This window comes from Actinia tenebrosa, unplaced genomic scaffold (genome assembly GCF_029948245.1).
Source record: "Actinia tenebrosa isolate PJP-AT-01 unplaced genomic scaffold, QUT_ActTen_1.0 PGA_scaffold11__36_contigs__length_13525064, whole genome shotgun sequence".
NCBI classification, from domain to species: domain Eukaryota; kingdom Metazoa; phylum Cnidaria; class Anthozoa; order Actiniaria; family Actiniidae; genus Actinia; species Actinia tenebrosa.
The window spans coordinates 8,927,432-8,950,871 of record NW_028292571.1 but is presented as its reverse complement, the minus strand read 5'-3'; the positions used below and the strand labels follow the sequence as shown (position 1 = coordinate 8,950,871).

Here is a 23,440-nt window from a genome sequence, read left to right as displayed (position 1 = left end):
ACTAGATGTATATTTTGAGCAACAGGAAAAATTAAGTATTTTAAACAGTTAATCGGCAAAGAAAAAAGAAAAAAAAAATGTGATAAAACAACAAACAAACCACTTTCTTTGCTTTTTTCTTTGTCGGTTGGTCCAATACGATCCTGAAAAAAGTAAAATAATGGAATGTAATGTCTGTCCAAATGTTCCAATTAACAACTTTATGAGGGTTTCAAGAGCTTTGTTGTAAAATAAAATAAATAAAAAATAAAAATAAATCTCTTATTTAAGTGTCTAGTTGTCTAGCGCTTTTCGCACTAACTCACCTTTTCGGCCCACTGGTCTATCATACTATCACTAATGCTACATTACCCTGTCAGTATTGTTCTCCTGATAAGTAGCTTGGATTGTGTGTTACGGTCACCAAAAAGTTCGGACATCGTTCTCAGATTCCCATACAAATTCACTGAGTTTAAAGATTTCTTTAGTTAGCTCTCTTAACAGCAGAAAGAAAAGCTTCAATCAAGCTAGAAAAATGATTATTTACTTGTATTTAGAGAACTAATTAAACATTAACCCAGTAAATAGTTCATTTAGAGTCAGCATATTTGTACGGAAATTCGAGGACAACCGAACTTTTTGGTAACTGTAACACAGTCTAAAACGATTTATACCCTGTGACGGCTAGCGCCGAAAAGGTGAATAGGAGGTTTGCATGATGGCGTCATTTGACTCCCACTACCAAGATGCTTCGCGAATTTTCGTTCTTATTTAAATTTGTATTTCCTCGTGAGAATAGTAAGACAATTGGTGGTAATTAACTGAACAAAAGAAAGTGTGCAAGGGGGTCTGGTAGTAGATGTCAATGACGCCATCAGGTAAACGTCCTATTGGGGACACTTTTCACTCATACACACTACGGCTACATTCAATATTCTATGCACACAACGCTCAACTCACATTAGTGTTGATTATTACGGAGGGAGGAAACCGGAGAACCCGGAGAAAACCCTCGTAGCATAGAAGAGAACAACACATTAAACAAACTCAATTTACATGTGGCGACCGCAGGGCTCGAACCAGCGACCCGACCCGTTGAACTCACAGCGGTGAAAGACACGTTAGCTGCAAACGCAACCCACGCTACCCAAAAAATAATTTCTGCAACTCTGTGGATTCATAATGCAAAAGCTGTGATGAAAAAAGAGTTGATAAAGAACAAACGAGAGGCAGTGTATAAGCATCGCAGTGCCCCGGGGAGGGGGGGGGGGGGGTACTCCCATACATGGACTATACGGGGATGATCCGCTGAACAGGGTATGGTTTTTCGAGCTTCTTGTCATAAACAGGGTATTCAATTTCACTCAAGGTCCAAGTTCTTCCTGAGTTTCTTGTCATATTCAGGGTTTCTACTTTTGTATTGACTGCAACTGGTTATTATGGTCGTCAAAAAATTATACGCGAGATGACATGATAATTGAAACGGGAACTCAGTGCAATTAATTATATCTTTTGTCATAAACAGGGTCTACAAATTTGAGTTTTTTTATCATAAACAGGGCACCCCTTTCAGAATCCCCGCGGCTTTCCACACCACCATACATTTCTTTGTTGGAATTTATTAAATTCATGTTCTGTGATTTTTGACTTCAACTTTTTTGGCTCCCTTAGATAGTTTATTAAATTACTATTTTTTGCTTTGATTTTATTAGTTGGACCTAATAACATTTCTTATTTTTATCAAAAAATATTTTGTTGCTAAAAATATTTCCCTTTATCTCAAATGCGGGATACCTGTGCCAGTAAAAACCGAAACTGAAACCTTAGTTTCTATGACAACAAGGGAAGCTATTATTTAAATAGAGCCGGAAGTACCATATAAGGGAAGCAGTAGGCGGACTTTATGATCACGTGGTACATTGGGCGCCAAGAATTTGAATCTAAAATCCTGCCTTCTGATTGGTCGAAATTGAAGGAAATCTTTCGATGACGTCACGCTGTGCTCCGTCGATGAAAACGCGACCAAAAGAGATTCAAGAGAAAGAGTTTTCAGGTAAGATTTCTACTTTAAATCCTAAGATATTTTAGCCATCCTTAGCTCCAGAATTATTTTGGTTCCACCATAAGATTTTTAGATGCCTATATGATAATGCTGTGTGTTCATTTTGAAATCTAATCTAAATTTTATCGCTGGAAGTGGTAATGTTTGTGTGGTATTTCTCTGTGACTTCACGGTATCTTATTGTTTTTGAGTAAATATCGCTTTAAAACTGTCTTTCTTAAATCGATTTTATTCGCAGAGTCATAGAAAAGTGTCATTCCATAAGGAATGACCTAGATTTCTTTGAAAAAATTGAAAATTCTATCGATTTAACGAGTGTTTACGACCAAAGATGACTATGTCAATCCATGTTTGGAAGTCATTACATGAACTGAGAAGAATGTATGTTTAAAGCTAAAAAACTCACATTTATGACCTCTTAATGTTTAAATAAGCAATGTGGACTCTTAAAAGACTCTTAAGTAACTTGTATGGAGTGTTTTTCGTTTGCAAAATGCGTTCAATTTGGTTAAATTCTGCAGAAACAACGTCGTACCATAGAATCTTAATCTATTTCCTGTCGAAGTAAACACAAACGTTCGCGCCCATAATCAAAACACCAAAATCCTTTCCTTTTGAGATTCTCTCTAAGAATATGAAATAACTGTTCAAAGATTAAATACTCTTTCTTCTTAGCTATATTTTTTCGAATTTTTGTTTTGTTTTGGCATGGTTTAATTGAGTTGTTTTTGTGTTATGTGACGTGCAAGATTCGTTCTAAGGACCAGTCATGCAAATATATTTGTAGACTCTTTTCATACTCATTGGATGTGATCAACACCCACGCTTATCCCTCGTATTCCACAAAAAAGCTATCATGTCTGTCCAAGTCTTTGCTACTTCGATAAAGTCTACATCTCAATAACTTTTTTACTATCAAAATTGATTCGTAAATGTCACTGAATTTGTACATTTGAAATTTCCCTTACATAACAGATCTTTAAAAAATTTATATTTACAATAAAAAATTTTTCTTTGTAACTGTACCTTTCCAAAATATTTTGTTGTTTATTAAGGTTTCATTTGAATTTCTAATGCATTGTATTTATAATAAATCTGAACTATCTGAAGGGATTTTAATTTTAGATCCCCCAGTACAACCTGGAATGGTAAAACACTTTGTAATTTTCAGATGTAAAGTATTGGTGTTCTTGTTCATCATTATCGATTCAAAATTATTTAAGAACTTTTCATTCTGAAGCTTCGCTAAAATGCCTGAGCGATGTTTGTAAATTTCAATATTACCCATGTTTGCATTAAAGTGCGAACACCAGACATCAAGATATGTCCTAACTGGCTCCTAAAACTTGTTTGTTTGTTGGTTAAAAACTAAATGTTTGTCAATTTCAAACAGGACTGCCTTTAACGTTGACTTTTTAGCTTACAAGTTTCTGGAGCCGGTTAGAACATGTTTTGATGTCTGGTGTTTGTGCCTAGATGCAAACAACGGTATTGTATTAAGTAAACTGCTAAATTTTTGCAAATTTACCAATATAGCCATGTTTCTATATAAAACAAACTCAGTAGTTGTATCTGACATTCAAAAATGCTAAAGGTGTTGATAGATGACTTTTGATTGACAACACATTTCAATAGGCAGCTCAAGATCATGAAGTTTCCATAAGAGTAATCATGAGAAGTATGAGTGGCGTAGAGGTGAAAGAGTTCGCCCCTCATCAATGTAACCCGGGTGTTCGAGTCCCACCAGTTTTGGTGTCATATATGAGTAGAGTTGTTTGTTGGTTCTCCCCTGTACTTTAAGGGTTTTCCTCCCTTGGCAATAATCAACTTCTAAATTCCAATTTGAATTTCAGTGGATAAACAGCCACTCTGTAGAAATGCCACAGCTAAATCCTATTTATTTTATTTTTATTTAATCCAACATGCCCTATGGCAAATTTGTGTATATTACTAGCACTTTTCAGATGTTGGGTTTCCTGTGCTTTATTATGCTTGTTGACATTCAAAGGTTCCGTACAAATTTTGAACTTCAATAGCGCAAAACCTCAAAAATCTAGATTTGACTATACTTTTCTTTATAAATTTTCTTTACCCAACAGGGCCCAGTTGTATGAAGAGTGGATAGCGCTATCCGGTGGATAAATCCTTATCCATTGGATAAGTCAGTGCTGTTATCCAGTATATTTATCCACTGGATAAGATTTATCCATTGGATAGCGCTATCCAGGCTTCTTACAACTGGGACCAGGGCTGGTTGTACTAAGGGCGAATAGTACTATCAGACAGATAAATTTTATATAGTGGATAAATTTATTGGATAACAATATCAACTTATCCAGTGGATAAGCATTTATTCGTTGGATATTGCCATCTACCCTTTGTACGACTGGGCCCATGTAATCGGAAATCTTTTGTCAAAGTTTGAAAAACATGGAATTTTTGGAATTTCTTTGTAGAAAAAGCAGTGTTTGTCGTTGTTGTTGTTGTATAATTGCAATTTACTGAATTCTGATCATATTCTCAAATTTTTTTTAGATGTTTAAAATAATTTTTAAATTAAATGTCATGAAAAATTTCTTGGTAGCTTTTTTTAATTTTTGAGTTTTGAATTTATGTGTACGAAACTTGGTCTTTGCCATTTTTCTTTTGAAAACTTGTCAATATAGTTATATTCAAGATTCAGTATCTTGAAAAAAGGTCAAAACACACCATTTTACCTTTCCATTTTTGGAATAAGTGCTTCTACACATCACATATCCATGAATTAGAAACTGGTACAGGGCTCAGAATACCAGAAAAAATTGGCCTGCCACTGTTTTTTATGTTTGACTGGTGAAACAAATTTTGACCTGCCATTTATTTTTATGGCATGACGCATGAAATGGACAAGACTACCGGCAAAATTAATTTATGCTATTTTTAGACTTCTGAATCAATTTTCTGAGCAGACATTTATTTTGTCAGAGTATTAAAATCGAAAAAGTTATGAACGTACACGTTTCTGCATCCACAAATTAAACGGAGGGTTTTAAAGTGGAGAGCTTAAGTTGAAGGACACTCTTTTAACCAGTAATATTTTATGAAGGAGATTCATTTTTGAATAGGAACAATCACCAGATAAAAAAACAGTGTAAGAAGATGTCCAGTAAATGTCGCCTGCAATTGTATAATCCATTTGACAGTTCATTATAATTTTCGCCAGTCAAACTTTAAATTTGGCCATTGGAAGGCTGCTATTTTGAGCCCTGTAGTACATGCTTGTTGCACTAATTTGATATGTTTTTAGCAGAAAATACATAAACCATTCATTTTATATTTAATGCCATTTTTCCTATTGTTAACAATATAAGCTTAAACTTCACCTTCCTACTAATATCAAGGTGTCCCATTTATTTCTGTTTGTTTTGTCACTGATGTTTTTTCAAGGGGGTAAGGTTATGTGACCTGTTTATAATAATTAAATTTCTATAGGGCTATATACATTAACCCTATAGCGCTTAACAACTAGGAAAATAATAATGATAAATATATACAAATAAAATTTTATTAAAAAAACCTAAGAAGGTGAAAAATTATAAACTATATTAGTAGCATATTATATAAAAAATGTTCAGTCCATCTGTAACACTTAACGTATGCAACAATCACTACAAATTTGAAATAGAAATATTACAACTTGTAAGCATCGCGGAACAGAAATGTTTTTAAGAGATTTTTAAAGTGATCAAAATTAGTACATGTTTTAATTTCTCTTGGTAAAGTGTTCCATAGACTGGCTGTTAGTGCAAGTTGTCTTCATGAAACTAGTACAGATTGTTTGCTAAAGACTTGTTCCAAGGCAATCTCTTTGAGACTCACAGAGTAATGAGCTAAGCAAGTGAAAACAAGAGCTAAGCAAGTGAAAAATGAGCGATACTTGAAGTCATGAGAGATCAAGTTGTTCCTCTTGCAGAACTTTTGTTTGCATTCTATACCAAAAATTGCATGTATTATTGTAGCTTTTATTTCATTTTGTGCCAATAATGGTGTGTATTATTATGTCATATTTGTGTTTAATCATTTTACCTCTGCTAACAAATCTGATTTGGTCAAAATTATTATGATTACTAAAGTATCATATTTGAATATTTTACCTCTACAGAATCATATGTAACGGTGACCTCAGCTAATATCTCTGATGTGGTCCATGTACAAGAGATGAAGAGAGGTAGACCAGACGAGCATGAGGGAGTATTTGGTCGGGGCCGTAGCTTCCAGCAAGTTCTAGCTCCGGCACCAGGAGGAATTCCTTCATTTGAAAATGTTCAAGATAGTATTGCAAGCTCTTTAACTCAGTTTGGTACCCCCCAAATGGCAACACAAGGGTTCCAGTAAGTATCTTCTTATTAAAAAAATGCCTTAGTATAATGATTTTTGCAGGTAGAAAGTCTTTTATGTGTCTGTCCTCTTATTGACGAGAAATTTCGTCATCACATTTCCAAAGTAGCGTGGATTCACGAGCCGTAGCCGAGTGGATCCGCATACTACTTTGTGATGACAAAATTTATCATCAATAAGAGGACAGACACATAAAAAACTGATGTCTATTTGTTTTTTACAATAACGAAAAACGATTTAGTGATCAAAACAAGCAACGGAAAGAGTGCGCGCTCGTTGACATCAGCTTATCAGTCTGTCCTCTTATTGATGATTAAAAATAACCAGTCAGCGCGCAAGAAATTTGTAAGTTATTGTAAAATGTTCTTTGTGGTATTCAGTTCCCTACACTGACACTGTATTCTTTTTTAAAGTAAACAATAATTTTAAAGTGTATATCAAGGAAAATATTTTTCTTTCAAAATCACTAATGTGTGAATAGTGTAGTAGTATGGTTGCAGTATTTTTGTATGTCAAATTTTCTTTTCGGAGATATAAACATTTTAAATATGAATATGCAAATGAGATGGCATAAATTCAAGACCAATTTGTTATACAAAAATGCTTTTGTTGAAAGTACTGTATTTTTTTCATTTGCAAACCATCCTCATAACTGAAATATATGGCTTTTACACTTTTAGGTCATTTCACTTCAGAACGCTTGTCGTAAATTACACTGCAAAATGTAACCCATTCTTGAATTTACGTTATCTCATTTGCATATTGATATTTCGAATGCTTATTTCTCTGAAAAGAGAAGTCAACGTACAAAAATACTGCAACCATACCACTACACTGTTCACATATAAGTGAGTTTGAAAATAATTTTTTTTCCTTGATATACACTTTAAAACATTTAGAATCCTTGAAGTAAAGTTACTAAAATCATTATTATGGGCTATAAATGCACCCATATAATCTGAACCCTCGATATTTCCATTGCAGTCTATGCTTTTATCATTACACCCTTTTAACTTGTGGATACGTGAAGCAAAGAAACAATTCAAGTTAAGAGGGGCCTGAATACGCAAATGTGTCACTCGCTTACTCACTAACTAAGATGTTAGAGAATGACATGTGGTTGAAAATGGGAAAATATCCTGTTACAGCTAAAGAGTCTTATTGGTGGTTTTCATATGGAGCTGCCCTCTTGGTTGAATCTAACAAACAATATTTTACAATAACTTACAAATTTCTTGCATGCTGATTGCTTATTTTTTTATCATCAATAAGAGGACAGACAAATAAAGCTGACATCAACAAGCGTGCGCTCTTTCCGTTAGTTTTGGCAGATCCACTCGGCTTGTTGTTTTTTTGTTTTTTTTTTGGCTGTTATGTCTCGTTGCCAATAATGCAATACAACAGTGAAAGCTCATACATATTTATAGCAGTACCAGGTCACATTTGTTTTCATCTTTGTCTCTTGTCATTTTATTCTCTTGAGAATGAATATTTGTGATTTTTTTAAAGGGTACAAGCTCAGCAGGCCCAAAACCATGGCCAAGGCCACCAACAGGTAACTAGCATTATGACTAGTATAGACTGTCAGGTGTAACTAGCATTATGACTAGTATAGACTGTCAGGTGTAACTAGCATTATGACTAGTATAGACTGTCAGGCATAACTAGCATTATGACTAGTATAGACTGTCAGGTGTAACTAGCATTATGACTAGTATAGACTGTCAGGTGTAACTAGCATTATGACTAGTATAGACTGTCAGGTGTAACTAGCATTATGACTAGTATAGACTGTCAGGTGTAACTTCAATCAAACAAATTATAACAGGGTTCGTGCTACTCCTTAAACTCCTTGAAAACTCCTTGAATTTAATTTACATTTTCAAGGGCACTTGAATAGCTCTTTTAGCGAAACTCCTTGAATTTTTGCTTTGATCATTACTTGCATGGTTCTGAAATAGATCTAGTCAGAAAGATTGGAAAGTCTGAAAGGCGGACATGTGCAACCACGGTGTGAAACCTTGGCATAGTTAGCTGAACATACTCCTTGAAAATTCATTTTTGGGTCCTTGTATACTCCTTGAATAGTCCTTGAATCTTAAGTGGTTACCTCGGCACGAACCCTGTTATAACTAAATGGAATTACCACTGTTTCCAGGGTTTCAGGAGGTCCTGAAAGTCATTGAAAAGCTTTTGAAAAAAATACAAATATTTGAAAAGTCCTTAAACAGGGTTCCCAGGGGTCGGGGAAAAGTCAGGGAATTTTTTATTTAGTCAGGGAAATTGCGATTTTCACCTAAAGTCAGGAAAAAGTCAGGAAATTTTGTTTAAAGTTAACCATGAGTATCTGTGTGATACTCATACTGTTTGCAGTTTTCAGATAGACTTGATAATTCTTTGCAAATATTGAAAAAAATATTGAAGTATTTAGTATCATTTATACCGGACAGTTTAATTACACTGGGTATCCTGTGTAATATGATAAGAGTGGGGCCTAGGTAAAAGTTAGGCATGTGGCCCATGCTCACCCATGGGGCTCAACAAGGTCAGTGAAAATTGTTATTTAGTCAGGGAAAAGTCAGGAAATTTTTATTTTCAAAATGGCTGGGAACCCTGTTAAGTACTTCTTGAAAATTTAAAATGTTCTGTCGATGCTGTGAGGTTTGATGAGGAAATGATAAAATGCAGTAAAAATATAATTTGAACAAACAAATAACTTTTTTTCACAACAACAAATAAAGTTTTAAACAAATGAGGATTCAAATTTTTGCCCTTAAATACTCGTTGATTTTATTCTTGGGAGTCCAGTGCAAACCTCTTGTTTTCGTAGACCCTATTTCCACCCCCGAGCAGAATAAATTTGAATACTTTTGTTACTTGTCATGTTAGGGTCAAACACATCCACATGTCCAGGCACAAACCCAGGGACAGCAGCAGCAACAACAGTTTCAGAGGCTCAAGGTCTGTAGATATCACTCACTTTAGCCTTTGATTTACAGTACCTTTTTGTTTAGAACCTTTCACCTTTCAATTAGAACTTAAATTTGTAATTTGTTGTTTAGGTGGAAGATGCTCTTTCCTATCTGGACCAGGTGAAGCTGCAGTTTGGTAACCAACCACAAGTTTATAACCATTTCCTGGATATCATGAAAGAGTTCAAGTCTCAAAGGTCAGTATTATACTGAGAGATACAGTACAGCCCAGAAACATGGGAACATTTATCGCAAACTTAACGCTTTAGAGTTTAATTGAAATCTTTGCGTTGTGTTAAATGTTACTTCAGCCGAGTTTTTTCCGAATTTTGTCTGTTTGTCTGAATCGACCGAACAAACAGCTCGAACCGGCTAAATATTCAAACTCGAAGATAGAACCAAACAGAATCTTTGTGGAACAGATTTTTGTGGAAGAGAAAACTTAAGTCAGGATTTGCTTGCATTTTGCTCGCGAGCACGCAGTGATGGCGATGAAATCACGAACAACAATAAAGAAAGGTGCGAACAAATCGCAAGCAGATCACGGGCAATTGGTGCAATCTGCCCGCGATCTGCTCGAGATCAAATGTTCCCATGTTTTTGGGCTGTACTGTACAGTATAGGGCTTGAAATAACTTCCTATAAAATAAGTCACTGGTCATGATCACAGGCCTAATAAGTTTAAGCTTAGTCATACCTTATTTCTGGCTCAACGTTACTGGACAAAATGACTGGCATGACAAAGACTTGACCAGACAAGTTCCAATTCTGGGCGGACATTGTCTGATGTCTGGTCGTTTTTTTAAGCTCTGACAATACAGCCTAGAGGTGATTCAAGGTTCACTTGAGTTTGTTTAAAGAGCATAACACATTTATTTACCATTTTTATCTCTGGTTTCACACAAACTTTGGTCATTTTTCACTCTAAAAAAATGCAACCAAGATTTGCTTTAATTGTATTCATAAGAGGCCTCTAAATATTGAGCAGTACATTGCTTGGGATTCCAATTTGAAAAGACATAAGGTCCACTTTTAATAATCTGCTTGAGTTAGTCAGGAATGAAACCAATATTATTGTATATGGCTTCAAGAAAACTCTGAAGTAAACATCTGTTAACATCGTTAGTTATCATATCAAAGTGTGAAACCTGGTCTCTCCAAGTGCAATGCCTGTTGTCTTTATTTATCATTTCATTCTGCAAAGAACATGCGTGATATGGAAAAAAAGAACGTGCCTGATATCAGCACTTCTCATCTGCTCGCGCTGGGTACGATGGGGTTTAGAGAGAGTTCGAGCATTTATTTGCAGAAGTAAATGATAAACAACTTATCAGTAGTCCCTCGTAAAAATATACAGCCGTATCAGATGCTTAGCTGACTGATTACCCCTAAACCTCTATGTATTACCATTGCAAGGTTAAGGGTTAATGTGTTCCCTAAAACAGTCTCACAATGTATTGCAGTTCCAACTCATCCCAGTTTTTCTCAACCTCGGAATGGCTAATAGAGACAGACAGAAATACAGCCTGAGTAAAAACAGTATTATTAATACCTTGCATGTGTTATATATCCTACAGTATTGACACCCCTGGCGTTATCAGTAGGGTATCCACTCTGTTCAAAGGACACCCAGAACTAATTGTTGGCTTCAATACTTTCCTTCCACCTGGGTACAAGATAGAAGTCCATGCCCATGATCCTGGCAGTGTATCAGTCACTGCCCCAACAGGATTGACTCAGATATGCCCTGGAGTAAACCTACCCATTGAAGTGGTAAGTATTAACTTTCTTTACCTGGGTTGAAATTCACCTTTTTGACGCTAGCCATCATTAGTATAACTAGCGTTGCAGTCACCAAAAACCTGGAAGAAAACTTGTATGAATGTGCTGACTTTTAAACAAATGTATACAGGATTACTTTAGTTGGCTCTGTAAATAGAATTTTTTTTTCAAACTCAATTGAAGCTTTTCTTGCTGCTTTTTAAAGTGCCTATGACCCCAAATTCAATATTTTCAGCATGGACTCTACGAGAAGTGAATAGTCGAGTCGAGTGAATAGCATACTTGAAGTATAAGCCTTGATATCTCCAAGATGCATCACTCAAATCATATTAAAATATTTTACCATTCGACTATTTACTTCATGTAGAATCAATGCTGAAAATATTGAGTTAGGGGTCATAGGCACTTTAAGAGCTAACTAAAGAAATTGATCTAAATGTTGAAATTTTTTGGTGACCATAACACAATCCAACACCATGTATTCCTTGTGATGACGAGCGCCGAAAAGGAAAATTAGGCATTCTTTCCAGTACATGTGAATATCACCGCTGCAAAGACGTCTATTTCCTTTCCATGAAAACGATTTTTAATTCCGATTTCAATAGACCTGTTCACAGTTCCCTGCGCAATCTTGAAATGAAGCATCGAAGCGAGACGAACGGTGAGCTTGCAATGATAGAGATCTTTTTTAACAACTTGAACAGTTATTCATGTCTCTATCATTGCAAGCTCACCATTCGTCTCGCTTCGATGCAAAGGCACAGCTACGTTTCAAGATGGTGCAGGAAACTGTGAAGGGGACTATTACACAATAAAGTCACTAAACTCTTGCCAAACTAACACAGACCATGCGGTTATCGCCACAATTTCCACAGGAAGCCCAGTGGATAACAGTTTTGCTTTCTAACGACTGCCATGGGCATTAGCTACAGACTCATTCACTAGTACAGGGTTGGACCTATTCAATTGTTTTAATCATTTTTTTTCCTGGTTTTAGCAACAAATCCAAAGCAACCAAAACCAGGGATACCCATCACAATCTGCCAAACAGCAGCAGCAACAGCAGCATTCACATTCCCAACAACAAAACCAGTCAAATAATTCATCTCAACAGAATCAGGTTTGTATTGCACAGAAACATGTTACCTAATAGTGTATTCAAAATATTGAACATGATCAACCCTTCTCAAAAGTGTTGTGGATGCAAGGTTAACATGTAAATGTATAACAGGGTTCATGCTACTCCTTAAACTCCTTGAAAACTCCTTGAATTTAATTCACGTTTTTAAGGGCACTTGAAAAGCTCTTGAATACTACGATTTTAGCAAAACTCCTTGAAAACTCCTCAAGTTTTTGCTTTGATCATTACTTGCATGGTTCTGAAATAGATCTAGTCAGAAAGATTGGAAAATCTGAAAGTTGGCCATGTGCAACCACCGTGTAAAAATTGGCATATTTAGCTGAACATACTCCTTGAAAATTCATTTTTGGGTCCTTGTATACTCCTTGAATAGTCCTTGAATTTTAAGTGGTTACCTCAGCACCAACCCTGGTATAAAGATATCGCAATTTTCTCAATACAATTTGTGGCATTTTATTTTCATGTTAGCCTTGGATTCAAGACAATTTATTTTAAAAAGACATTGACAACTAGTTTATCAATTGTTTAAAGCAAGTGTGACCACTTTTTAAGAATATTTATTTTTTTGACAAGGTTTGGGACATATTGGCCATCTTTAGAACAATTTATGGAATCAAAATCAAAGTAACTTATGTGAGCTATTTGTACATTGTACATGAATTATTCAAAAATGCAACAACAAAGCTCAAGTGGTCTAATGCTCAAGTGGTATAATCGTAATATGAGATGAACTTGCTTTAATCAGTTGTCTCCAACATACAATCACATTATTGATGTACTTCTTAGATGTTTCTTTAACCAGGTATCAAGTAATCACTCAGGGCTGTAACTAGGGGGGAGCACAGTGTGCACGTGCAGCCCCCCATAAAAGCTTAAGGTTCACTCATCCATCTCCTTTTTTTTGGTTCTGCTTTCTTTTGGTTACCTTTTTTAATTTTTATTTTATTATTATTAATTTTTTTTTTTTGGTTCTGGTTTCTTAAAAGAAACGATCAATGATCCGATTTTATTCGATGTGCACCCTCCCTGTAAAAGTCGTGGTTACGGCCCTGTCAGTCAATTTTCCTTACTGTACCAGTATCTTTATTAATATATATATATATATATTCTGTTATTTCTTCAGTCTCAGCAACCTGTTGAATTCAACCATGCCATAAATTATGTCAATAAAATTAAGGTATTTGAATGAATTTTCTTCCAACTTGGAACTTCTTTTTTCTATTTCCGCATACAAAATTGTGAGATTTAATTTAAAACTCCATTTGATTTTAATAATTTGTTTGAATTTTCCATTACCATCGTTATCGCTTAAGCGTCAACACATGACACTAAAACATGTTCTCATATTCTCATGGTATTTAATTTTTACTTGGAATCAAGTCCTGAGATTTTTGATTATGTTTTTTTTAGAATCGATTCCAAGGCCAACCTGAAATTTATAAAGCTTTCTTGGAAATCCTCCACAATTACCAGAAAGAGCAGAAAAACATAAAAGAGGTCAGCTGCAAACTTCTATCACCTTTTCTATCCCCTTTCATCCATTCCCACACCCAAAAAACACCTAAGTTGTTTATTCATTTGTTGATCCATCTTTGAACCCACCCTGGCCCATCAATCCTTTCTTTTTTCCTGCTTTACGTCGATCTATCCCTCAACTTTCCCACCCGGGCCATTTCATTCATCTGTTACTCATTTCAGACAATGTGTCACTCTTGAGAATGAAAATTCAAGGGCGGATCCAGGGGGGTTGCGACCCCCCCCCCCCCCCCCCCGTCATTCCTGAGGTCAAATGGGCTTCCTGTGGTAAAAATGCGACTGGGATTCCTTTGCCCACAAAATTTACCCCTGAGACCCCCCCTTCAAAAAACCCTGGATCCGCCCTTCAAATTCTTTCTATCAGTAGAATCCATATTCAAGTGTCGTCTCATGCATGACCGTTAATCAAAAATATGATACTCTAGAGAATGTCATTCAGTCTGAAATGACAAAACATTAGGGCCAAGTGGATATGGCCTATGCTTAACACCCTTCCTTCAATCATCCCTTCCTTCCATCTATTACTTACTATCAATCACGTGACTTTTTGGAGCTGACTGGGGGGCAAAAAAGCAGTTGACTGGGGGGCAACTAACGAATGCTAAGTCAAAACATATCAAAATAAGTCCTCAAACTATTGTATTTGACTATTTTCACGACATCAGACCAGAAAACAAGAGATAAAAACAACCTGCAGGATTCTACAAGCCATCAAAAAAGAGCTATTACCGGAAGTGACGTCTATTGATAGCAACCTATTTATCCATCCCATATCATAACTCCATTTCATCATTATCTGGATTCAAGAAGTAAACCATTCTATTTGTGCTCATTACTCTAGGCCAATCTAGATACAATACAGCTTGGCTGTATAAAGTCTTATTAAATTCTTTCCCCCTACAGGCTGCAATGCAAGGAACTCCTTTGTCAGAGCAAGAGGTAATATCCTAAACAAAGTTTCAGTAATATTATAGTAATGAATTCTACCTGTTAAAAAAGTTTTACTTACTTTGAGAGAAATGACTCTCTGGGGCAGAGCTATCGAACCATCAAGCAAATCTTTATTGAAAAATGATCAGTAAACTACATTCTACATTTTTCTTTCTTTCTAGATTTACTTAAGAGAAGCAAATCTTGCTACTGAAGTAAGTAAAGGTTTTTGTCAGGCTAACCTATGAAAATGATTAATGTCTGTGGTGGTATTGTGTCTGATTGCAGAATGTGTATAGGCCGGTTAAGACGGTATGATTTTCGCCTACGACTATCGTATACAACCAAGGGTGGATCCAGGGGGCAAAGGGGGGCTGAAGCCCCCCCTTCAGCAGAAAAATACTATGCTTTTTTATTGTTTTCCGTTGTGTTGACAGAAGAAACTCAATTAGCTCCCCTAAACTCAATTAGCCCCCCACCCCAAATTTTGGCTGGATCCGCCCTTGACAACACGCTCACGGCATCCTACAACTCGAGTCATAGCATGTAAATTAAGCCTACAACCTGCCTACGACAGACGTGTGCAACACTGAAAAAAGTTGTAGGATTTTAAAACATGTTTCAAGAAGCTACAACAATCGTAGGTGTCATGACGTGAGCGCATACGATAGTTGTAGGCGAAAATCGTACCGTCTAAACCAGCGTTAAGATGTGTATTATATTGGTGATGTACATAGTGTGTGTTGTGGTTTTATATTAACTGAATATGGGTATCCAGTCTTTTTTATTCAAAGTCTCTTCAATCCAGGTCTTTTTGAACCAGGTTCAGGTCTTTTCGAACCACTTATATACACTTTCGATCCACGTATATACACTTTCGATCCACGTATGTAACTAAATCATATAACAAGTCCTATATGCTGTGTACATGCAGGGAGAAAACATTTTTTCTTGGCTAAAGACTTTATGTTGGAAGTGATTATGGGGGCTAACTTAACTTTGTAAGCAATAAAACATCAAACACAATACTTGGTTCCCTCAGTTGGTTTACTTGCTGAATTGGTTCACTTCTTCTGTGATATTTCTGTAATATTTCCGAAAGAAAACACTAAACATCTATAAAATATTTCATAACTGTATTGGATCGAATGTGTATACATGTGGAGCAAAAGTGTATATAGGTGGTTCGAAAAGACCTGGATTGAAAGACCTGGATTGAAAGACAGGTGCTCCTGCATGTTTTTAGGGTTCATGCTACTCCTTGAAATCCTTGAAAAGTCCTTGAATTGAAAACACGTTTTTAAGGGCGCTTGAAAAGCCCTTGAAAATAGGGGAAAACACCAAAACTCCTGGAATACTTCTTGAATTTAATGCAAACTTAATGTTATTTCTAACTTACCTTTTAAAATAAATAACGATTAAAATTGATTGAAGAGTTTCTGGTTGCTTGTTTACTGGTTGGTTGCGTGTCATGATCGTTTTTTATTGGTGGACGTGGCCCCGGCTGAATTAGCTGCACTGTAACATTGAATCAATAATTAAAACACGTTCTAATACGAAAAGCTTTGTCCTTGACAATCGAATTTTTGTGCTTAAAAAGTCCTTGAATTTTGTAACGAAAATGTAGCAGAAACCCTGGGTTTTGTGATGATATCTTGGGTAAAGGTTATTACAGCCATTGTCAGATATGATATAGACCCCTTGCGGCATGTTGGAATGCAGCTCGTTTGGAGGATATAACAATAACCCTTAATAGATTTACAGTTCTCATGAGATTGAAATTCTTTTGTTTCGTCCTCCAAATTGAGCTGCTTTGACATCACATGCAAGGGGTCTAGTGTATAATAAAGTGCTGTGTATTGCCATGATAATGTCAATCATGCTATGTGTTGTGTGACATCTATTCTGTTCTCAGGTCTACAAACAAGTAGCAAAGCTGTTCCAAAATCAGGAGGATCTCCTGAAAGAATTCAGCCAGTTCCTTCCTGATGCTAATGGTGCTACATCAGGAAACCAAGCAGGAATAAGAACACAGGTCAGTAATTGTGTAGTCAGTCAGTGTACCTGGTTATACCAGGAATAGTCATCTGGTGATCATGATCTTTCAACCTTGTGTAGTCAGTCAGTGTACCTGGTTATACCAGGAATAGTCATCTGGTGATCATGACCTTTCAACCTTGTGTAGTCAGTGTACCTGGTTATACCAGGAATAGTCATCTGGTGATCATGACATAATAATAATAATAAACATTATTTGTTGACCAAATATTATATCGTGACAAGTTATAGAATCAAATTTCCAACTCTAACTTCAGTAAAAAGCTTGAAATAATAAAAGAAATTGCATATTGTATATATACACATATATATATATTTTTTTTTTACTCGTGATTTACTTAGTGGCAATGACCAGGTATCATAGTATTGTTGTACTGCGTTGTTGCTGTAAACCAGATTTGCCCTACTATACAGTATCTAAACGTTTTTTTTAACTTTCATTTATTTTCATTTTATTTTTCATTCCACATTGCTTACTGTACTTCCACTAAGTTTGAGAAAGAGTATCTGGGAGCATAGTACTCGTTAAATCATACTCTGTTTGTATGTTATAGGGATTGATTGCAGCATCTGGTCGCATTCAGAGTCACATGGGTAACCAGGGACGCCATGATTATGCACCTCCATTGAAGAAACAAGCAGGTAAATAAACAACTGATTCTTATCAAACACTGCAACAACCAACTTACCCTGAAACAACCTAGGGGCTGATCTAAGTCAGGGCATGGCTAACTCACAAATCAAACGAACAACCTCTGGGCTGATCTAAGTCAGGGCACGGCTAACTCACAGATCAAACCCTGAAACAACCTCTGGGCTGATCTAAGTCAAGGCACGGCTAACTCACAAATCAAACACTTGAACAACCTCTGGGCTGATCTAAGTCAGGGCATAGCTAACTCACAGATAGAACCCTGAAACAACCTCTGGGCTGATCTAAGTCAGGGCATGGCTAACTCACAGATAGAACCCTGAAACAACCTCTGGGCTGATCTAAGTCAGGGCATGGTTCACTCACAGATAGAACCCTGAAACAACCTCTGGGCTGATCTAAGTCAGAGCAGGACTAACTCACAGATAGAACCCTGAAACAACCTCTGGGCTGATCTAAGTCAGAACACAACTAACACATCATTGTTATTGTTGTTGTTTAGTGGGATTAAATTCTTCCAAAAGAATGTCCCAGATAAGAAGGGGTTCTTCTGGATCCTCTCCATCACATGCTGTAGCCAGTAAGGTAGGTATTGTACCAGTATGTTCTTCTTCTTCCAAAACATCCTTATCATTGGCAACCTTTCCTATAATGTTGGTGGCATTACAGCACTTCTCACAATTTTCTGTCTTGACAAAAATATAGTGTTTTGGTGGGTGTCAGTCAGTGTTTCCATGGAAACCGTTTCCATGACATTCTCGGGAATCACAAAGTGATCAAGTGCATGTACCTATGGAATATCATAGAAAAGCCTTGACGTTTAACAAGTTACTTTGTCACAACAGCAAAGTGTACATTTTTGTACATGTGATTTTGTTACACACCATTAAGATAAAATCCTAAATCTCCCGGTTATTAACCCATCATAAATTATAAATGAGTTATAAGCCCACGTCTTCTAAGCTAGGCCAAAAACTTGGGCTTATAACCCGGATTTGATGGATTTCTTAGAGGGGCACTTGGATGAAAATCAATGAAAATTGGAAATGACTTGAAACTTGGTTAGACTCATCTATATGGCCCAGATAGTAGCCAAGCAACATGTTTTCTTCACAGTCAAAAGTGGTGGGAAATAATTATCAATTTTATTAAGCATCTAAATTGTGAGTAAATGACGTCATTTACTCAACCCTATTGTTCTTTTCACTTTTAACCCAAAATATCTCAATAGCAAGTGGCTCCCAGGCTAAAATTTTCATGTATCTGGTTTTGATATCATAATTAAGTCATATTATCCTCAAATACTCAAATTATTTGGACTTTCAAAAATTGGGGCGTAAAAAGTGAGTAATTTATCTAATGGTTGAATATTATTTTCCAGAAAAAGTCTCGTAGTGTAATGAAAGAAGTATCATTGGCTGAAGCAGGGAAGCATGGCACTTTCACTGAATATGCCTTCTTTGATAAAGTAAGAACAGCAAAGTAATGACAAATCAAAAAATCCTAAACTTTTATACAAAGGGCCAAGGAATGAAATATCAAAGCCTCACTTTGATCTGTCAAAATTTTGAAATGAGGAAATAATCCTTGGAGCCCAAAGTATTCTGGAAATGCAAGCCCCATCGTGTGCAATCTCTTGGGGGGGGGGGGGGGGGGGGAATAGAGAGCAGATTTACTTTGTGAAAGCCAGGATCCGAAATTAATTTTTGAGCTAAGTGGTACTTTGGACAACTATGTTCTAATTCTTAGGCGTCCAGAACAAAACTTAGCATTCCCACTTGGACGCCATTTTGTAGAGCCTGAATGACAATGGTCAGCGGTTAGCTATAATGCAGAAGATGCATTCAAATTTATCAACGGTATTCATTGGCTTCTGATGAATGCGTTATCTCGAATTTTTGAAAGTTTATCAGCTGAAAAATGAACTTTCTAGGATTTAAGCAGAAGAAATACAATTTAGAATTATATTTGGACTTTACAGACTCTTTTTTTTTATAAAAGAAAACACCTTAGCAAAAACGTAGGTCGTCAGAAGGACAACCACATTCCAAAATCTAGTCTTCATTTGCAAATTTTAGTCATCCCTGATGACTGGAGGACCGCTAATTTCAGGTCCTGAAAGCATTGTAATATTTTGCCATCCAAAAGAATATCGTGTCACATACTTTCACTTCTAGCTCACATGTTGGTTTGTTGAGTTTATTAGTACAAATTGTCTTACTACTCGGTGAGGAAATCCTAATGGGGTATGAAGGAAAATTTGCGAAGCATCTTTTACAGCCTATTGTAATAGATGGAAATGTGAATAAGATGTACTCAATAATGAAATATCAACGGTGCTGATTATTGGCTATTACCCCATAAGTATATGTAATAGGACTCCATATTGGACGAGGAAAATTCCGAGGACTTCCAAAATTGGATGAGGCCTTAGGTCGAGTCCAATTTTGCAGTCAGAGGAATTTTTCGAGTCTAATTATTTCTTGATTGGGGAGCATGAAATCCCATTACCTATTAATTATATAGCTGCCTAATTAATCCCATATCAACAAGACCTGTCCAATTAAGAAAATAATTGGACAGTTACCTATATGGGATTAATGAGAAGCTGTATAATTAGTTATTGTAACAACAGATAATTGTGATGTGCATTTGTGTAGTTTATAGAAAATGTGCAATATAAATAATAAATATTATTATCATGTATAATTGGCTTATTTGTGTTGTGTTCAGGTTCATAAAGCGCTGAAGAGCCCAGAAGTATACGACAACTTCTTGAGATGTTTAATGCTTTTTAATGATGAAGTGATTTCAAGAGCGGAGCTTGTTCAACTTGGTTCTAACTTTTTGGGGTGAGAGACCCTTTGATTTATTTTTTTTCTATTTTATTCTCTTATTCTTACTACTCTTCATACATTTTTGCTGTCTTTATGTCTGTCTGTCTGATATCCTATATGGTTTTATATTCATTCTTTTGATTCTTGGTAAGTTTTCATGGTTGTTGCTATGTGAAGAAGCAAATCTGCATTGCCTCGGCCTATCGGCCTCTTCTAATTTTGTCAGTTCTCTGAATTTTTTTCATCCAATTATTTCTAAACATGTAGTCCTATTATCTACACTAATTATTATCTCATTTTTATTCAGTACACTTTTCTTCTTCTTTCTTCACAAATAATTGCCATTTTCAATAACTTTCACTCATTCATATTGTCCTCTCATTCTTATCCAGAAAATTTCCAGAGCTTTTTTCCTGGTTTAAGGAGTTTCTGGGCTACAAGGACTCATCACCAATGGAGTCAATGACTGGGTACAAAGAAAGAACTTCAGGAGAACTAGCACATCTAGAAATAGGTACTCTATATAACTACATTCAATCAGTCTTCCTTGGTTTACCAGTACATTTCAATGAACCCTTATATGTTACTTTACCGTGGTGGGTTGGGAAATTCGTTTGGAGGTTCCCAAGTTATTTTATCCTCAATTATTCCACTATATATTTTTAGATTATTCATCATGTAAAAGATATGGTACCAGTTACAGAGCTCTACCAAAGAGCTACACCCAACCTAAATGTTCTGGCAGGTCTGATCTGTGCCGTGATGTGCTCAATGACACCTGGGTGTCATTCCCTTCCTGGTCTGAAGACACACCATTTCCAGGAACGAGAAAAACTCAGTATGAGGAATATATTTACAGGTACTAGGTTTATCAATCGAGTGTGTTTGCTTTAGTTATTCTTAAATTTTGTCTCCTGGCTAGCTTGCCCAAGTCAGGGGCACTCAATATATGCTTAAAATACTTGCTTTTGATTGGCTGTATTCTGGTATGGCATAAATCATTTGTGGAAAACTTTGAAAACACTTGATAAAAATATAAATAGAGTGCAAACAATTAATCGGTGAAACACTAATTACTAAATAGTACAAAATAGTGCTAATTAAACAATAGAAAACAATGGAATTTGCATGAAACTGTGCTATTTAGTATTACTAAAGTTTCACTGTTATATTGTTTACACTCTATTTTTCTAATTCATAAAATATGTACTGTGGTCCTTGAATACGCACCTCATTAAGTAGCAAGTTATTTGTAAAGTAAGGACTCATATAGGTTGAGCGTTATAAATAGCCTGCAATTTCATAAGCCACCTCTAGAATATGCAAACATTCTACATGAAAATAAATTTCATACAGAGCAAAAGAAGATTTCAAAATGGGAATCATTAGTCTTCGTATAACTTGAATCTCCTCGTATAACTTGAACCTAGTATATAAGAATATTATCCATTAGTCTTTCTAAAAAAACCCTTTATTTATTTAATTTACTAAATTAATTAATTCTTTTTCTTTACTCTCTTTTTTCAGATGTGAGGATGAGCGATTTGAGGTAAATAAGCTTCCTACAAAAACAGTCCAAGAATCTAGTTTGATGTTATCAAAAAGGCATTACAAGAGTTTAATGGATAGGAATAGAACTTCCCCAAATAGACTTACATTGAATCCAAGTATTTTTTTTGAATTTTTTGTATAGAAATGTCTGTGAAATATATGAAAACGATTCTTACCTGGCCTTTGATGTACGGTAGTATTTCTTTTCAAAAATGCTTTGGATTTGAAAATCCATATCTTCGGCAGCTTATGGGCAACCTGTATGAAACTTTGCTTCATTACTATTACCAATGTGACAAATATTGTTGAAAATCTTTTTTCCAATCAATCAAATATCTTATAATGTCACGCTAGTGAGATATATGTCTATTCGTTTGAGTGACAATGAGACAGTGACTCCAAGTCCAGGTTTGGACTTGATGTGTTGATACTTTTACTGTATCCCATCAAGTTCAACCCTGAGTTGAAGCCATTTTTTCGGGTCTCTCAAGTGAACCATGTTTTGTGGCATTTTTGATTTCAGCTTGATGTAGTATTAGAATCCAATGCTGCCACAGTACGGGCACTTGAAGCTGTGCAGAAAAAGATGTCAAGGTTAGATGATAAAACAATTGAAAATCCTTCCTTTCTCCTTTCCACACCATTAACGTTTGCTTTTTTTGATTCATCCATCTATCCATTCCTCCACTTGCCAATCTATTATACACCCATCAATCCCATTCACCCATCTATCCATTCCTCCACTTGCCAATCTATTATACACCCATCAATCCCATTCACCCATCCATCCATTCCTCCACTTGCCAATCTATTATACACCCATCAATCCCATTCACCCATCCATCCATTCCTCCACTTGCCAATCTATTATACACACTTCAATCCCATTCACCCATCCATCCATTTCTCCACTTGCCAATCTATTATACACCCATTTATCTCATTCACCCATCCTTCCATTCCTCCACTTGCCAATCTATTATACACCCATCAATCCCATTCACCCATCCATCCATTTCTACACTTGCAAATCTATTCATCCTTCCATTCATCCATCCATCCACATGTCTGTTTACTGATTTGACTCAATATTTTGCACACCTATTATTCAACCTAATAACCATTTCCTCTTTCATAATCATGTGATTAAGGAGGCTCGAAACGGTTTTTCTTAAGTGCGTATGTGTATGTGAAGGCACAAACGCTTTCCAACCTCCTTAACTTTACTAATATTGTTTGTTTTATCATTTGAATTAAAGAATGTCCCCAGAAGAACAACAAAAGTTCAGAATGGACAGCTGCCTGGGAGGAACATCAGAAGTTGTACATAAGAAAGCAATACAAAGGTATGATTAGAACAAGACACATACCATGATTAGTAATATGATTTATAAAATAACATTCTGATTGGTTTGGAGCGCGTGCTTTATGAGAGCACATTGCACGCGCACGCACGTTCCGTTGCATCACTCTTATCTAAAATAACGGTTATTGTAATTTGCATTTTATAAAAGAAATAAAAAACTTGCTTGCTGTGCTGTGTGCCGTTATAATTGGCAGAAC

General features: G+C 35.9%; 1 protein-coding gene across 2 annotated transcripts in view; it reads left to right on the top strand.

Annotated features, from left to right (window-relative positions):
- Window positions 1–1,991: 1,991 nt before the first annotated feature.
- The window catches only part of LOC116286928 (paired amphipathic helix protein Sin3a), a 35,141-nt gene continuing 13,692 nt past the window's right edge, over window positions 1,992–23,440 (top strand). Inside the window, exons 1-21 of one of the 2 annotated variants that reach the window (XM_031693524.2) lie at window positions 1,992–2,032; window positions 6,183–6,411; window positions 7,928–7,973; window positions 9,308–9,379; window positions 9,481–9,587; window positions 10,968–11,163; window positions 12,170–12,292; window positions 13,437–13,490; window positions 13,724–13,810; window positions 14,753–14,788; window positions 14,962–14,994; window positions 16,695–16,814; window positions 17,392–17,479; window positions 17,992–18,074; window positions 18,871–18,957; window positions 20,223–20,341; window positions 20,719–20,840; window positions 20,993–21,185; window positions 21,854–21,875; window positions 22,401–22,471; window positions 23,137–23,223. In XM_031693524.2, the coding sequence (XP_031549384.1) occupies window positions 6,239–6,411; window positions 7,928–7,973; window positions 9,308–9,379; window positions 9,481–9,587; window positions 10,968–11,163; window positions 12,170–12,292; window positions 13,437–13,490; window positions 13,724–13,810; window positions 14,753–14,788; window positions 14,962–14,994; window positions 16,695–16,814; window positions 17,392–17,479; window positions 17,992–18,074; window positions 18,871–18,957; window positions 20,223–20,341; window positions 20,719–20,840; window positions 20,993–21,185; window positions 21,854–21,875; window positions 22,401–22,471; window positions 23,137–23,223 (1,919 nt within the window). In that variant the 5' untranslated portion in view covers window positions 1,992–2,032; window positions 6,183–6,238. The remainder of the gene's footprint in view (window positions 2,033–6,182; window positions 6,412–7,927; window positions 7,974–9,307; window positions 9,380–9,480; window positions 9,588–10,967; window positions 11,164–12,169; window positions 12,293–13,436; window positions 13,491–13,723; window positions 13,811–14,752; window positions 14,789–14,961; window positions 14,995–16,694; window positions 16,815–17,391; window positions 17,480–17,991; window positions 18,075–18,870; window positions 18,958–20,222; window positions 20,342–20,718; window positions 20,841–20,992; window positions 21,186–21,853; window positions 21,876–22,400; window positions 22,472–23,136; window positions 23,224–23,440) is intronic. The other variant, XM_031693525.2, reaches the window with a different exon arrangement.